This window comes from Encephalitozoon cuniculi, chromosome II, assembly GCF_000091225.2.
Source record: "Encephalitozoon cuniculi GB-M1 chromosome II, complete sequence".
Lineage (NCBI taxonomy): Eukaryota > Fungi > Microsporidia > Unikaryonidae > Encephalitozoon > Encephalitozoon cuniculi.
Window position 1 is genome coordinate 1 of NC_003229.1, and position 15,829 is coordinate 15,829.

Below are 15,829 nucleotides of genomic sequence, written 5' to 3' on the forward strand. Positions count from 1 at the left end.
TCCTTGCATGCATTGCACACTATCTCCTCTGCCTCAACTATCCGTCTCCACTTTGTTGTATCATAAAAAGACTCTGCATGTTCTTTCTTATCATCCAAAGAGCTCTTCAGCTCCTTTCTCTTTCCTTCGTCCATGTCACCAGGCATATTTTCCATCATCTCGTCAATCATCTTTATAACACATTCTCCATACCTCTCCATCTGCCTATTTTCTCCCTCAGAGCACTGCAGTACCCTTTCATACACCATTTTTAACGCATCGCTAAATGTCCTGCTCCGATTAATGTATATCCTTAATATATCTAGAGACACCCAGCTTAAGTAGCCACCCATTCTTTTGTCAAACATCCTCCTAAATCGATCATCATCTTTGTACATCATATCCCCGATCACAAAATCCCATACCATACTCGGAAGATTGCCGAAGAATATTCTAAATTCCTCCGCATATTTGCCACTTTTCTTCATGTCACTGTACTCCGTCGTTGGTAGCATGATAATATCATATCCCTTAAAGATAAACGGAAGAAGTACTGTTTCATTACCACCTGGCTGTGATACAAAATAGGAAATCCTTTCGAGTTCTGACGAGTAACGCATTGCACTAGCCATGGTAACTAGTATCCATGAGCCATATCTCCATCTCATAGGGCGACCCTCCTCCTTACTTAATTTGTTGTTACCTCCTTTTCCTGTGATACTGCCACAGGGGAAGACACAGCAAACAGAAGCTGCCATCCTACTCTACACAACAGGGCTCCTTTGCACTGCCCTTGTCTTCTTCAATCGCTTCCAGCCCTATCCAGATTTACATCCTCTATTGCCGCCAAATAATCCCAACTCCGCTCGACCACTCCATGGAACAGAGACAACTTCCCTGCAACCATCCCAACCCAACACCGAGACTCCGAACTAGTGTTCCTGCGATTCCCCCACTCCATCCTCAGCTCTCCTCCCTCGCTACTTCACACCCCTGGATACAAAAACCCAGCCATCTCAAAGGGTCTCCCTACCTCCTCTCTATCTCATCCCTCTGCCCCCTAGCCACCTCCTCCTGTGCGCTCCTCGTGCACAGCCAACATCCTCCTCGACCTTCCGAGCTATCTCCTCCTCTTTCTTGTTTTCTTTGTCAGAAAGAGACCCTGACGTCCCCTCGTCCAAGTCCGCCGTCCCACCATTGCCCCGAATCTCTCACCTATCAAGTGCATCAACCGAATCCTAAGTCTCCCTCTGGTCCTCTCGTACACAGTAACAGGTTCAAAGCCTCAGAAAGACGCCGTCCCAACCCTCCCACATCAAGTCTAAAGCTCAGCTGCCATATCCTGCTATCCGGAATCTGGCGATCCAACGGTTTCATTACCATGAAAGATAAACGGAATAATAATACTCCTGTGTCCAACCCCGAAGCTCCCTCAAGTGATTCCCTTAGCCACTCTACACCCAACTCATCAAACTTACAAGAAAAAGCCCTTTCAAGACCTTCTCTTACATCCTTCCCATCTTCAGTCTCCTCTATCTGAGAACCATGTGTCCCGTCAAGCAATCAAATCCATATACAAGCCATATCCTCATTACTCGGCAAGGGCCTTCACTCATTAGACTACAACCTCCCCCTTTTGCTTTCTCTGTAAATCCTCTCTAGCCACGAAGGTTCACCTAATTACTTTACATATCTCATATCTAATATCAACATATTTATCTCAGTTACCCATATGAGCATTACCAGTATCCCACAACCACATGAAACCAACGAACAACACCACACCGAGATCCAACACCACCGGAGCGCAATTCTCAATAACGATCTTGTGGTACTCATATCAATTGCATTTTCAGCCCTTCTGTACTTCATCTTCGACAAAGACAATTTTGAAAAAAATCCCTGTCTCAGGCTCATCACCACACTCTTCCCCCTTTCATACCTAGCAGCCCAACATCTCCTCCTGTTCCACACTAGCTGGAAGGGAAACAACAAGCCAGAGGACACTCTGCACAAAGCACTCCGCTACTTCTTCAGTGCTCTCTTCATCACATTTGCCACCATCTTCATTCTTTCAATCATTATACTCACCAACGATAATTGGAGCAAAGACGATGATCCACTCTTCTTTTCTATCGTCCTTCCCTCTTTCTTCATCCCACCCACCTATCTCCTCTCCATCTCTTGCTCTCTTGTCCCGGGACAGACTGGATTCACAGACACCGGCATCAATATCCTTATCGATGTGTTGATATTATTATGCTTCATAGTAAATTTCATATTTATGCATGAAAAGTCCAAGTACCGTCTTTACTCTGCAGTAACATTTCCCTTACTTGTCCTGGTAAGATTACTCACGGAGAAATACTATCCATCTGGAAAGAGCTCTCTGCCCACTACAACATGGAGGGTAGTTGCTTTTGTTCTCATATTCATTCTTGTTATTTACACCTACACAGACATGGGCTGTGAAGCCATCCTCACTCTCGATTATTACTTTACCTACTTGACAAGGTAAAGAGTGTCTTTGTATCAAAAGCTGATCAATAAACCTCCATCCATGAGCATGTCCTTACACCAACACAAACCATTTTACTCTTTAACCGTAGCCAGCATACATCAACATGCAGACATTTACTAAGCCTGGAGAGATCAAGCTTTGAACTTATGACATTTCTTACTCCTCCAAACCTACAGGTTGAAACAGAAGGTGGTACACAACTCGACATCATCCCGTCCTTGAATGCCCAACCTCCACCACTCCTGTCATTCTCCTCCGCTCTCAAGAACTCTAACTGCTGCCAAACGACGTCTCAAACATCCACTCTCGACGTGCTTTCCTAATCCATCAAGAACCTGCATCCGGGATCCTAAGGAGCAAAACAACACCCGCTATGCGACCCAGTATCATCTACTATCCTCTGCTCCCTGATCTCTTCAATCAACCTTCATTTCAACCTCTCTCCCCTATGGACACCCCCAATAATAATTTAGTATCCATAACAGTATACTCCAGATGTCCTGTCTTGCTGGTCCGACCACATCGAAAGAACTGCCGTGTTAATGCTGCCACAATAAATAGTGTGCCATAAACACATCCTCCATCCAACCTACAAGGTCTTTGATGGCCGATGGCTGTCTTTATCAATTATGGCCATCAGAATCTACTTCACCCCCTCTCTGCAATGCCTGTCGCTAAACAGATCCCTGGATGGAGATCCGCCATGCCACCATTGGTCCACTCTTATGACCCTTATTTATAAGCCATATGTGTAAAGATTGCTAATGCGATATATCACACCCACCGATGGAACAAATCAATCGTATCAAAACAACGCTCAATGAAGTTGACCTCAACTATTGTGAAAGAGCCTTTACAGGTGAAAAATCATTATACAACAAAGCAGGATGGATTATTGATCTTATAATATATAAAAGAATGGTTCCTGCCATTGCCTTCTACACAAACCTACTCGATGATATCCTCAAGGACTTAGAGGGGAAAGGGAACCCCGAAGGAACTGCTGCCGTCGATGCAGCCAAGGGTGTGTTGAAGGCCTTAGAGGAGCTTTTAAATCAGCCGCATAGTATTATCATTCTTACTGAACCAGACATCTCCAACTTTTCCTATTACTTTGGAGCGATCGATGGGTTTCTCAAGAACTATCCAGAGCTGCTCAAAGCGTTTAAAGATGCGCTTGGGAGGGTCTTGCCCCATGTCCGTGAAGGCCTGAAGGTCGAAGTAAAGATCCCTTTGAAGTTTGTCATTCTTGATTTCTTAGGGATGGAGGGAGGCTGCAGTGTTGAAGCCAACCGGAACTGGAACAACCTTCATCGGTGCATAAACGAAATAGGCCTCGAAGTCCTCCAGCAATACTTTCAGCATGACATTGATGAGGCTTCTCTTTCCGAGACAATAAAGAATGAGCTGGACTGTTTAGAAAAGATGATCACCAAAGTCCCAGAGCCTCATAGAGCGCAACTCTACGAGATTCTTCGAGATGTCAGGACGGCCTTTGACTCCCTTTCTCAAAAGCTCAAGGCTCTCAGAACATCATGTGCCCAAGTCGTCGATGATCTTCAAAGGAATAGAAAGTCTTTTTCTGATGCATTCAGTGAACTAAAGGGAATGTTGAGTGAAGCAGAGAAAGGCCTGTCTGACCTGAAGGAAAGGATCTCCGATCTCGAAAGGGTCCTTCCCTCCTCTCCCCCGATGAAACTATGTGAACTCCTATGCTTTATGTTCATTGCCATTCTGGCCATCCATAGTTTTCTTCACCTTGCCGAGGATAAAAACAGCAGGGTGAAGACAAGATGGAACACAGCACTGTACTCACTAGCTGTGGCCGGGACCATCATGCACCAGATGTGGGTACTGTGGGGGGGGGGGGTGGAACTGGCATGAGGATGGGACAAGTGATGTGTTGAGGAATGTATGGAGTGTGCTTGGATGTCTGGCTCCTGTGGCAGTTGAGCTTCTGAATGCTGGCTCTATCGAGAGTGGTGTGTACAGCCTGACGGTAGCTGGAGTTAGTATTGCCTCGATGTGTGGACAGCGTCTCATCCAGTGTGGGATGAGCTGGAAGCAGATGTGTGTGTTCTGTGCCGGAAATGTGCTATTGGCAGTGGCATGCTTTGCCGAGCCTTCCAAGCACCCCCTGCTCGACACATATGGGCGGTGTGGCATGGTATGCATTGGGCTTACTGTGCTTATTGCTCTTCTGCTTCTTGTGTCGTACATGGACGAAGCTGATGGAGAAAAGGCATCCACAGGTGGGAGTGGGGCTGTTGTGATGAACTGCCTGTTTGTGATGAGTGTGGCGGTCACCACCTTTGCATCGTGGGTATCAAGCCGGGACTACTTCATGACGTACAGGAGAGGCACCGACGATATGACTGGTACTGCTGCCGCATAGCGGGACTGGACACATGACTCCCCGAGGCCTGACTACTTACTCGATTAAAGCCATGTGAATATCCTCTGTTGAGCATCTGGCCGTGTGCTGGGTAGGAGTCCTTGCACGGAGTTCCTCTCCGATCGATGGGTGTTCTGTTTCATCGAACGGGCCTGATTTTCTACTGTGGGAGGAGGGAGGAAGAGTCCCAGAAGTACTGGTGGCAGTGGATTGCACCCAAGCATGGTCCATTGCAGGATTGGGAAGACCCGGACTACAACGATGAGTGAGGATGTGCGGAGATGCAGAGTCATTGAAAGCACAGTAGAGAACAGAACACAACCATAACACTATTTGCTTTATTCATCATCACATCACACCACTCAGATCACACATGGTCTGCACTGAATCGTGAGACGCCGGAGAACCTCAGAGGTGTTTGAAGGATTCCCCCACACTATCTGGAATGATCCTGTCTCCTTCACCGTTTCAAACGTTACTCCTTTTGGATACACAAACTTGCCCGCATCCTGGTATTCCTTATCCTCATCTATCTTCTCAACGTCGCTCGCCTCACCAAGATTGCCCCCCCCCCCGTCTCATAACATCTCCCATCCCCTCTATCCCCGTAACCCGGAACATCAGGTGGTACACAACTGGGCATCCACTAGGACAGTCCTTGAACGTCCCAACCTCCACCACTCCTAGCATCCTCTTTCCTCCGCTCTCAAGAACCCCAATCGCCACCATCCTCTGCCTCTCACTCCCGCCCTTGGTGTAATCTCCTGTATCCATGAAGAACCTGTCTGCATCTGGGCTCCTGAGAAGTTCCAGCACACCCATTATGTCATGGAACACCTTCTGCTCCCTGATCTCTTCAAGAGACTTTCCCCTCCACCTCTCCTCGCTTCCTTTGTCCCACTCCTCCTTGATCTTCTCTGGGCTCTTTCTCCACCGAAGAACCCTTCTGTGGATCTTGTAGCGCTTCCGGCCACCCTCACTTTTCTTACCTGTCTTCCTGCGTGCTCCTCCAACCTCCTCGGACGGCATTTCCACTTCCTCACCTGCCTCAACTTCCTCTGTCTCGCTCTCCTTCTTCTCTTCTTCCTTGGCCTCGGAGACTCCCACACTCTTCCTCTTCCCCCTCTTCTTGCTCTTTGCCTTCTCCTCGTCCCTCAGCAGCTTTTTCACTCTCTTTTCTATCTCTTTTTCTCCTCTTCTCCGCCTTTCCTTGACTGCATTCGCGACCTTACCGATATACCTCTTGTCTATCTCCTCTTCCTTCTTCCCCAGCAGCATCTGCTTGACTAACTCCTTTGTAACATCTCCTCCATGTTCTCTGTGTGCATCTAATAATAGGCTAATGTCAACAACGATATATTCTGGATACACCGTACTACTTACCTTGCTTTCCCCAGCACTTGCCTTTATATACTTTTTCGCACTCCCCTCAGCTAGCAATCCCATCAGCTCCTCCTCTTTCAACCCAAGGCAGATCTCCTTGCATGTATTGCACACCATCTTCTCTGCCTCAACTACCTGCCTCCATTTTTCTGTATCATGAAAAGACTCCACATACTTCCTATTATTATTCAAATCACTTCGCATCTTCTCTTTTTCTTCTTCAGACATCTCGGCAGGCATGCTTTCTATCATGTTGTCAATTTCCCTTATAAGACTCTCTCCATATCTTGCCATCTGCCTACTTCTCCTAGAATCACATTCAAATGTCCTTTCATACACTATTTGCAACAACTCGCTAAAGGTTTTGCTTCCGTTGACGTACATTCTTAATACATCTAAGGACACACCGTCCAGATAACCTCTCATTCTTTTGTCAAACAGCTTCTCAAGTCTGCCACCATCTTTGTATACCGTGGCATCGATCGTGAGGCTCCACACAACATGTGAGAGATTAGAGAGTAGAAAAGTAAGGTCTTCCATGCTCTTGGCATTTCTCTTCAAGTTACTGTACTTCGTTGTTGGCAATACAACAATACTATGTCCTACGAAGATAAACGGGAATGCTATCACTTGACTTCCTGGCCTCGTTACAAAGGAGACACTGGCACTCTTTTCTTCCGAGGAGCAGCACATTACATCGACTACAGCAATTAATATCCATGCGGCATACTTCCACCTCATGCGATAGGCCCTCCTCCTTACTTGATGTCTAATGCTACCGTCTCCTTTTTCTCGCTATAGCAGGATCCAGCTCGCCTCTTCAACACCCTACTGCCCAGGACTAGGCATTCTATCTTATAACTCACTCCACCAGCCCTACCACACGGTATAGAGAATCTTCTGTTAACACGAAACAAGCCCGTCTCCTGGAATTCCTTCTTGTGGCAGGGCGATAAGACTGAGCCCTCCACTACTCCTCTGGAGCTACACTATATCAACAGATGGATGTAATCCCAATTTCTCATCCATAGGGGTGCTAGACATCCCTCGCTGATGACAATCCATCCAAGCATAACATCAAAGCAATATCTAAATGACAATAATCCTCCCTTTACTTATATACTCATACCATGACTTATACCATCCCACATACTCATGGCCATCACCGGATCTCAGGAATCCGCAGAACAGTAAGACTCCGGAGAACCAAGCTGGTATCCCTCTGATTCTTCCACACTATCCTGAACTCACTCCCACTACTCGTTATTTCAGATCGGACGCCCGGAGGATACTGAAACCCAGACATGTCGGAGATTCTCCCTTCCTCTATCGCATCCACACCATCACACCTTCCAAACGATGGCCTTGCTCCTTCTCCTTCCTCTTCAAAGTCTGTGGGCTTGAACATCAGATGGTAGATTATATTCTCCCCTCCCTTGCCCTCAAAAAGGCCAACCTCTACATTTCCCACTCTCTTCTTCCCTCCCTCCTCAAGTATCCCAACTCCCACCATATTCCATCTCTCACTCCCACCCTTCATGTACTTGCCAGTCCGGACAAAGAACTTGTCACACTCCTTGCTTCTGAGGAGCTTCAGCACTTCTATAATGTCATGTAGTGCCTTCTGCTCCTCAATCTCCTCAATACTCCTGCCTCTCCACTTCTCTTCCTCTCCGTTATCCAGCTCATACTTAATCCTTTCAGCACTTTTCATCCACCGGAGAACCCTCTTGTGCACCTTATAACAACGTTCCTCGCCTTTACTCTCTTCTTTCGGACTCTTCTTCTTGGGCCGGGCACCCCCAACCGCCATCTCTTCTACCGGAACATCTGCCTCTACACTCTCCTCCTCTTCTCCCCCTCTGTCCTCTTCCTTACTCTCCTCCTTAGCCTCTCCTGCACCCTTCTTACCTCTCTTCTTCCTGCCTTTTCCTTTAGAGCCCTTCTCTTTACCCTTCTCCCTCTCTTCCATTCTCAACAATTCTTCTCTATTCCTAGCGCTCTCAGCTTCTGCTCTTTTTCTTTCATCCTCTTCTCTCTCCCTAATAGAACACACTACTCTATTAACACTCTCTGAATCAATATCCTTATCGTTTTTGAGTACTTGCTTGACTAATTCTCCTGCAACACCTATCTTATATTCCTTATATGCACTTATCAATACCTCGTGGTTCATATAGAACGTTAATGGTTCTCCTACCTTCACCTTCTTCATACTTGATCTTATCATTTGCACTTCCAAGTTTCTTAGATATACCATTATAGTAATAGCTACCCTATCTTCTGATCCCTTTTCCCAAAGATATACGCATGCATCACACACTATTTTCTGTGCCTTAAGCATCTCCTCCTGTTTTTCCCTAGTGCACAATTTTTTACCATACTCTAGGATTTGATTCAACCTTTCCTCCTTCTCCTTCTTTTCTGAAGAAGGCATTTCATTCGACATCTCCTTTATCTTAACCTCCACTTCACGAACAAGTCTTTGCCCGAACCTATTCACTATCCTGCCGTTAAACCTGAATATGCTCATCACTAAGTCCGCAAATCTTATTTCAGATTTTCCCTTGGCCTTCTTGTACAAATCAACAGGATTAAAACCCTCGAAAGAAGTTGCATTGAAGACGTTATCCATCAAACTCTTAATCCACCAAGTATACCCTGGGACATATATCCACACCATCGAGTCCCACACCAATTTTGGAAGGCCTTTAATAATCTCTTCAACATATCTTCTTTCTTCCTGACTTATGTCCCGATATCTTGTAATTGGCGATACCACAGGTTTTGCATCATGGAAAATAAATGGAATTATTATCTTTGTATCCAGACCATCAATCTCCACCTTTTCTGTTATCTCTTTTATGTTCATTTCGCCTAACCTGCGAGGTAGTTCACATTTCTTCTCTTCTTCCTTCGAGGCACACAATATATTATCCAGAGCAAATATCCATACCAACCACATTCCCATTGTTGCAAAAGGGTCTTTACTATAGATTCATGACACCGCTCATTTTTGCTCTCTCTTGGAATCCTTCAGCTATTGGTAAAGTTAATCCCATCAGCTCACACCATTTAGACAATGATATCTACCGCTTTCCAGTTATCTCAATAGTCTTACCCCTGAGTCTTTACACAGCCTCGTCAATTCATTCCATATCACAGCGAAAGTCCTATCAACACCTCCATATCCTCTCACTGAACATCCAGCCAGTTATATAAATATATCTATTCCTTATTTCCCCTTTACCCATATGAACATCGCACATATTTCAGAGCCACATGAAATTAACGAACAACACCATATCAAGAACCAGCTCCACTGGAGGACAAGCTTCAATTGCCTTGCTCCATTAATTTCAATTGCATTACCAATGCTCATCCACTTCATCTTTGAAGAGGATCGTTTCGAAGAGAATCCTTTCCTCAGACTCATCACTGTACTCCTTCCCCTTTCATACTCAGTAATACAGTATTCTGCACTACTCCACACCAACTGGAAGGAAAGCACCAAACCAGAAGATACCACACATAAAGCACTCCATTACATCCTCAACCTTCTACTTCTTACATTTGTCGTCATCTCCATTTTTTCAATCACTGTATTCACCCTTGATAAATGGGACTATGCAGCCTCATTCTTCTATTCTATTGTTCTCCCTTCCCTCCTTATCCCACCTGTCTATCTCTTCTCCACCTCCTGCTCTTTTATCTCAGGACAAATTGGATTCAGAGATACCGGTACCGACATCTTTATCGACATTCTGATATTAATATGTGATATAGTTAACGTGGTACTTGTGTATAAAGAATCCGAGTTCCTTTCCGTCTTCTGCGGTCTTATCCCAGGGCAAACCGGATTCACGGGCACTGGTACCAACATCCTTATCAACACCCTGGTATCAGTATTCGATATAGTAAATAGGGTGCTTGTGTATAAAGAATCCAAGTACTATCTTTATTCCGCAATCATACTTTTCGTCTTCATCCTGATACGGATACTCACAGAGAAGCACTGCCCATCTGGAAAGAATTCTTTGCTTACTGCACCGTGGAGAATAGCTGTTTTTGTCTCCATCCTTATCCTTGCTATACTTGTCTTCACGCTTATAGTACATGTATCTATAAAAGTCTTGAATGATCATTTAAACCTACCCGGCGAGCTAAACAGTCTCCGACTGCCAAAAGCTGATGAATAAACAATTTTCTACTCCACTTATAACATCCTGCCAGCCTTACACCATACAAAACCCCACTCAGATCACCGGGGGTCTGCATTGTACAGTAAGACTCTGGAGAACCTCAGAGGTGTCAGAGGGATTCTTCCACACTATCTGGAATGCATCAGTCTCCTTCACTGTTTCAAACTTTACTCCTTTTGGGTACACAAACTTGCCCGCATCCTGGTATTCCTTATCTTCATCTATCTTCTCAACGTCGCTCACCTCGGGAAACTCTGGGTTTACAACATTCCCCATCTCCTCTATCCCTGTAACCCGGAACATCAGGTGGTACACAACTGGGCATCCACTAGGAGAGTCCTTGAACATCCCAACCTCCACCACTCCTGTCATCTTCTTCTCTCCCCTCTCAAGAACCCCAATCGCCACCATCCTCTGCCTCTCACTCCCGCCCTTGGTGTACTTTCCTGTATCCATGAAGAACCTGTCTGCATCTGGGCTCTTGAGAAGTTCCAGCACACCCACTATGTCATGGAACACCTTCTGCTCCTTGATCTCTTCAAGAGACCTTCCCCTCCACCTCTCCTCGCTTCCCCTGTCCCACTCCTTCTTGATCTTCTCTGGGCTCTTTCTCCACCGGAGAACTCTACTGTGGATCTTGAGGCGCTTCTGGTCACCCTCACTTTTCTTACCTGTCTTCCTGCGTGCTCCTCCAACCTCCACGGACGGCATCTCCGCTTCCTCACCTGCCTCCACCTCCTCTGTCTCGCTCTCCTTCTTCTCTTCTTCCTTGGCCCCGGAGACTCCCACACTCTTCCTCTTCCCCCTCTTCTTGCTCTTTGCCTTCTCCTCGTCCCTCAGCAGTTCTTTCATACTCTTTTCTATCTCCCTTTTCTGTCTTTCCTGGACTACTCTTGCAACCTTGTCGATATACTCTCTGTCTATCTCCTCTCCCTTCTTCCCCAGCAATATCTGCTTGACCAGCTCTTTTATGACATCCCCTCCGTATTTTTTATGTGCATCGGACAACAATCTAATATCAGTAAAGATACATTCTAAGTATAATCTATAATTGATTTTATCTCTGCCAAGCCCCTTCCTCAAAGCTTTTCTCATACTTCCTTCAGCAAGCAATCTCATTAGCTCCTCCTCCTTTAAGTCGGAGCAGATCTTTTCGCATGCATCGCATACTATCTTCTCTACCTCAACTATCCGTCTCCATCTTGCTATGTTAGAAAGAGATTCTCCATATTTTTTATTCGCGACCAAAAAGGCTGCCAGCTTCCTTCTTTTTCTTTCATCCACTTCACTAGGTACAAGCTTCGTCATGTCTTCAGTCATTTTTATAATATCGCTTCCATACCTTGACATATGTCTATTTCTCCTCCTCTTGCACTGAAATATTCTCTCGTACACTATTTTCAACAACCCACTAAAGGTTCCGTTCCCTTGCACATATAGACTTAATATGTCTTTATGTAGATCCTCAAAGTAGCTCCCCATTTTTTCATCAAATAGCCTTTCAAATCGATTATCGTCCGTGTATACTATATCACCCACCGTGAAACTCCATATTACATGTGAAATATGATTTAAAAAAAGTGTAAAACCTTTCACATTTTCGGTATTTTTCATCAAGTCACTATACTTCGTTGTTGGCAATACGATAATATTATTCCCTCTGAAGATAAACGGGAGCACTATTGCTTCGTCTCCTTCTCTCGGCTTGAAAATGACGCATTCTTCTAGTTCTAAGGAACAATGCATCACATTAACTATAGGAATTAGCATCAGTGTTGCAGAAATCCATCTCATGGGGCATATCTTTCTTCCTACTTAGTGTTTCACATCTCCTTTTCCCATGACATTATGATATCTTTGGAGAAGCTGTTGCTGTCTTACATAAGTGATTTTCTCTGAAGCATAATAGAGTTTTGTCTCCTTACTTCTTCAATACAGAACCCACAGGATTATTCAAAAGTAGGGGATTCCATAATCCTGCAGCGTATGATATGAAGTGCTTTTACCGGTAACAGCACACAACAAGCGCTGTCCAGCAAGAAAAGTAGACCACCTGAACATTTCTGGTATCTTTCCTATCCACCACTAACTCCTATATCACTTGTGCCAATAACCCTAATACAAACTTAATTAAATCTGTCTATACATAAGTCTCATACCCCCTACCCATCATGGCTGTCACACAGGGAATAGATGCGCATACAATTAATCAACAGCATAGAATAGTAATTAGAAACTTTAGCTCATTTGTATCCCTCATCTTTACATTCTTTGCATGCTATACTTTTAGTGAGCATGACTTCAAAGAGGACCTCTTTTTTAGGTTCATTGTATTGCTCCCTTCCTTTTCATACCTGATACTACAGTATCTTATTTTCTTTCATACCACATGGAAAGGGTATTGCAAGACAGAAAGCACACTACGTAACATACTCCACTCTACCCTTATTGTTCTTCTTCTAGCATTTGTTATCATTAATATCTTTTCGAGTATTACATTTGTTACCGATAAATGGAATTCTGAAGATCTGTTCTTCTACTCCATTATCCTCCCCTCTTTCTTTATACCGCCTACTTATCTACTATCCACTTCCTGCGATTTCATCACAACTTCATTCACAGCCACTGGCATCAACATCCTCGTCGACCTAATGATACTATTGTCTTACCTAACATTTCTGCTGTTGCTGCTTTTCTTAGAAAAAGCTGAGTATCGTCCTTACTTTATACTTGCTTCTTTTGTCCTTATCTTAGTAAAATCACTGAAAGAAATATACCTCCCTTCCAGGGAAAGTTCCTCGCCTGCTGCATCCTGGAGAGTAATCATCTTTGCTCTCGTATTCACTCTTGCTGTAATTACCCATTCATTGAGCGCATATGTTTCCATAAGCACCCTTGCTCGCTATTTCCGTCTTTCAGCAACAGGAGAAGTACTTTCAATATCATAAGAGATTTCAAATAAATAACTAGTCAACATCAACTTTATTATGCATATGCGTAACTGAGTTCTAGCCTTACTTCCAACGCCGTAATATATCCGGCAATTCAAGAAGAAATGGCCCGAGAGACCGGCAGACTCATCTTAATGCCTCCTTATAAGTTAGTTGTATCATAAAAAGCTCCACTCAGATGAAAAAAAAGCAATATCACCATTCCGGAAATATGTGCTTTTAGGAGCCACTGAATAAAATTTGCAGGCAGACTTAGAAAGAAATGGTTTAATGGGAAGCTCAGAGTTCTTCTCTCCCTATTTCCTTCTCTTCTCCAGACTTCGCCGAACTAAGAAACTCTTTCATTCCGTTGTCGAACTCCTGAAGCTTTTCCTCAATATGGATTCGAGGCGCTATTTCCTTATGCTTCTCTAGCCACAACCTTGTCTTCTGGACATATTCCAAAGCATCTTTCTTAATATTCTCGGGAATTACTTCAGCGAACTTTGGACTCTCTGCCTGAGATATGGCTTGCTCGAGTTTTCTGACCACCTCACGCTTCTTCACAAGCTCTTGGTTTTCCTCGCCATGCACCCTCTCTTCAAATCTCTCAATCTCTTCTGAAGTCATATTGGCAACAACCGAGCTGAAGTATGAAGACGCCTCTTTGTTGTTTTGCAAATCCACCGCCTTTACATAAATCTTCCCATGGGTATCGATTTCCAATGTGACGGCAATTCTTGGTACACCACGGGGTTGATTTCCCGGGAGATCCAATTCAATGTCTCCAATGTAGATGTTGTCTTTGAAGCTTTCCAAACCACCCTGCGCAACGCGAATCCTAACCTTTGTCTGGTTGTCCTGTGCAGTAGTGAACTCCTTTGTTCCTGTTGCTGGAAGAAGGGCTCCTTTTGAGATTATCGCCTCAAAGTGATCCTCTTCTGTGCAGATCCCCAGCGAAAGAGGAACGCTGTCAGCAGTCACAATCTGCTCAGATTCATTAAGTAGATTGAGCGAGTTGGCTGTATACAGAGCTGCTCCCCTAGCAACTATCGTATCCGCATTGACGCCTTCCGAATAGATTTTGTTTGCACCAAAAATTTCCTCGACTATGTCAATTACCTTGGGAATCCTTGTGGATCCCCCAACGAGTAATACCCTGTTGATAAGGCTCTTGTCATATCCCTTGTTGTCCTTTCCATCTCCAGAAAGCAATGAATCCATAGTCTTTCTTATTCTGGAGTAGAAATCGGCATTGAGTTCGTTGAACTTCTCATTCGTTAGTTCCAGCACAATCGACTTTTCTCCATCATAAATAAAACTCTTGCTTATAGAAGGATTTGCTTTCCTACCCGGAGACTTGCGAACTTCGTCACAGAGATCCCTCTTCATGTCTTCAACAACGTTCCTCAGCCTGAGCTTAACATTCTGATTCTCCATCACGTCAAACCCGGTACTGCTCTTGATGTAGTCAGCAAAGTACTTCGTGAGATTGTCATTGACATTTTCTCCCCCAAGAAAATTATTTCCTCCATAGCTCGGCACCATCATGAATCCTCCAGACGACTCGACAATCGAAACATCAAATGTACCTCCTCCAAGATCAAATACACAGATGTTCATGTCGTCAACCTCTTCCTTGGTCGTTATGCCTTTCCTGATAAGATCATAGGTATGAGCAAATGCCGCTGCTGACGGCTCCTTCCAAATTATGGGTGTCGGAAACCCTGCCATTTCAGCCGCCTTGATTGTCGCTGCAACTTGGTTCACATCAAAGTAAGCTGGGACAGTAATGGTTAGCCCTTGGATTTTATAATCTTTTACAATCTGGTCCTTCAGCATTCGCAGAACATGGCTTGAAAGCTCTTCCGGCGTCACAGACTCGTAGCCATCCTGCATGGCCTCTTGGATCTTGTAGGCCACCCTCTTCTTTCCCCCAACGCTTTCTACAAATATAGGCACAGATGCATTCCTCTTGATCTCTTCAACCTTCTTGTCAATGTTTGCAAGATCCTCAATTCCCATCCCTCTCTTGAAGGCATAGAAGTAAGTGTTGGCATTCCCCTCAGCATTATACATTTGTAGCCCAGGCCATCCAGCCACTGCTTCATACTTGGACTTCTTTCCATCTCCCTCAGGAAGCTTCTTGAAATATACAACCGATGGATAGGTCTCTTCTCCCCCGGGAGAGAGAACAAACCTTGTATCTTTCGAGGATGGACTATATACAGATATGCAGCTATAGGTAGTCCCGAGATCAATACCAACGGCCACAGACTCTCTCAAGTCGGTATCTTTAGGTGCACCACAGAAAATCGTCGCCACGGCCGATAACAAACCTCTAACTAGCATACCCTTGTTCATAAAGAAAAAATTTATACAAAATTCTTTCCAATTTTTACGTATTGAAGCATCGAAA

The 15,829-nt window shown here is 44.6% G+C and overlaps 10 protein-coding genes across 10 annotated transcripts; 6 read left to right on the forward strand and 4 right to left on the reverse strand.

The window, feature by feature from the left end:
- Positions 1–856: 856 nt before the first annotated feature.
- On the forward strand, positions 857–1,519 carry ECU02_0010 (uncharacterized protein; the record flags this gene model as incomplete). The annotated part of the gene is made up of 1 exon (NM_001040717.1): positions 857–1,519. The coding sequence occupies one exon, from the start codon at positions 857–859 to the stop codon at positions 1,517–1,519; it is 663 nt and encodes a 220-aa protein (NP_584528.1).
- Positions 1,520–1,711: 192 nt separating this feature from the next.
- Positions 1,712–2,497, forward strand: ECU02_0020 (uncharacterized protein; the record flags this gene model as incomplete). The annotated part of the gene is made up of 1 exon (NM_001040718.1): positions 1,712–2,497. One exon carries the CDS (start codon positions 1,712–1,714, stop codon positions 2,495–2,497), a length of 786 nt encoding a protein of 261 aa, NP_584529.1.
- A 789-nt stretch (positions 2,498–3,286) lies between these two features.
- ECU02_0030 (uncharacterized protein) lies at positions 3,287–4,384 on the forward strand (the record flags this gene model as incomplete). The annotated part of the gene is made up of 1 exon (NM_001040719.1): positions 3,287–4,384. One exon carries the CDS (start codon positions 3,287–3,289, stop codon positions 4,382–4,384), a length of 1,098 nt encoding a protein of 365 aa, NP_584530.1.
- Positions 4,385–4,523: 139 nt separating this feature from the next.
- ECU02_0040 (uncharacterized protein) lies at positions 4,524–4,895 on the forward strand (the record flags this gene model as incomplete). Its single annotated transcript, NM_001040720.1, has 1 exon — positions 4,524–4,895. The coding sequence occupies one exon, from the start codon at positions 4,524–4,526 to the stop codon at positions 4,893–4,895; it is 372 nt and encodes a 123-aa protein (NP_584531.1).
- Positions 4,896–5,447: 552 nt separating this feature from the next.
- Positions 5,448–7,019, reverse strand: ECU02_0050 (uncharacterized protein; the record flags this gene model as incomplete). The annotated part of the gene is made up of 1 exon (NM_001040721.1): positions 5,448–7,019. The coding sequence occupies one exon, from the start codon at positions 7,017–7,019 to the stop codon at positions 5,448–5,450; it is 1,572 nt and encodes a 523-aa protein (NP_584532.1).
- Positions 7,020–7,440: 421 nt separating this feature from the next.
- Positions 7,441–9,249, reverse strand: ECU02_0060 (uncharacterized protein; the record flags this gene model as incomplete). The annotated part of the gene is made up of 1 exon (NM_001040722.1): positions 7,441–9,249. The coding sequence occupies one exon, from the start codon at positions 9,247–9,249 to the stop codon at positions 7,441–7,443; it is 1,809 nt and encodes a 602-aa protein (NP_584533.1).
- Positions 9,250–9,532: 283 nt separating this feature from the next.
- On the forward strand, positions 9,533–10,477 carry ECU02_0070 (uncharacterized protein; the record flags this gene model as incomplete). The annotated part of the gene is made up of 1 exon (NM_001040723.1): positions 9,533–10,477. The coding sequence occupies one exon, from the start codon at positions 9,533–9,535 to the stop codon at positions 10,475–10,477; it is 945 nt and encodes a 314-aa protein (NP_584534.1).
- Positions 10,478–10,534: 57 nt separating this feature from the next.
- ECU02_0080 (uncharacterized protein) lies at positions 10,535–12,274 on the reverse strand (the record flags this gene model as incomplete). The annotated part of the gene is made up of 1 exon (NM_001040724.1): positions 10,535–12,274. The coding sequence occupies one exon, from the start codon at positions 12,272–12,274 to the stop codon at positions 10,535–10,537; it is 1,740 nt and encodes a 579-aa protein (NP_584535.1).
- Positions 12,275–12,651: 377 nt separating this feature from the next.
- ECU02_0090 (uncharacterized protein) lies at positions 12,652–13,428 on the forward strand (the record flags this gene model as incomplete). Its single annotated transcript, NM_001040725.1, has 1 exon — positions 12,652–13,428. One exon carries the CDS (start codon positions 12,652–12,654, stop codon positions 13,426–13,428), a length of 777 nt encoding a protein of 258 aa, NP_584536.1.
- Positions 13,429–13,710: 282 nt separating this feature from the next.
- Positions 13,711–15,762, reverse strand: ECU02_0100 (hsp70-like protein; the record flags this gene model as incomplete). Its single annotated transcript, NM_001040726.2, has 1 exon — positions 13,711–15,762. The coding sequence occupies one exon, from the start codon at positions 15,760–15,762 to the stop codon at positions 13,711–13,713; it is 2,052 nt and encodes a 683-aa protein (NP_584537.2).
- Positions 15,763–15,829: the final 67 nt, after the last annotated feature.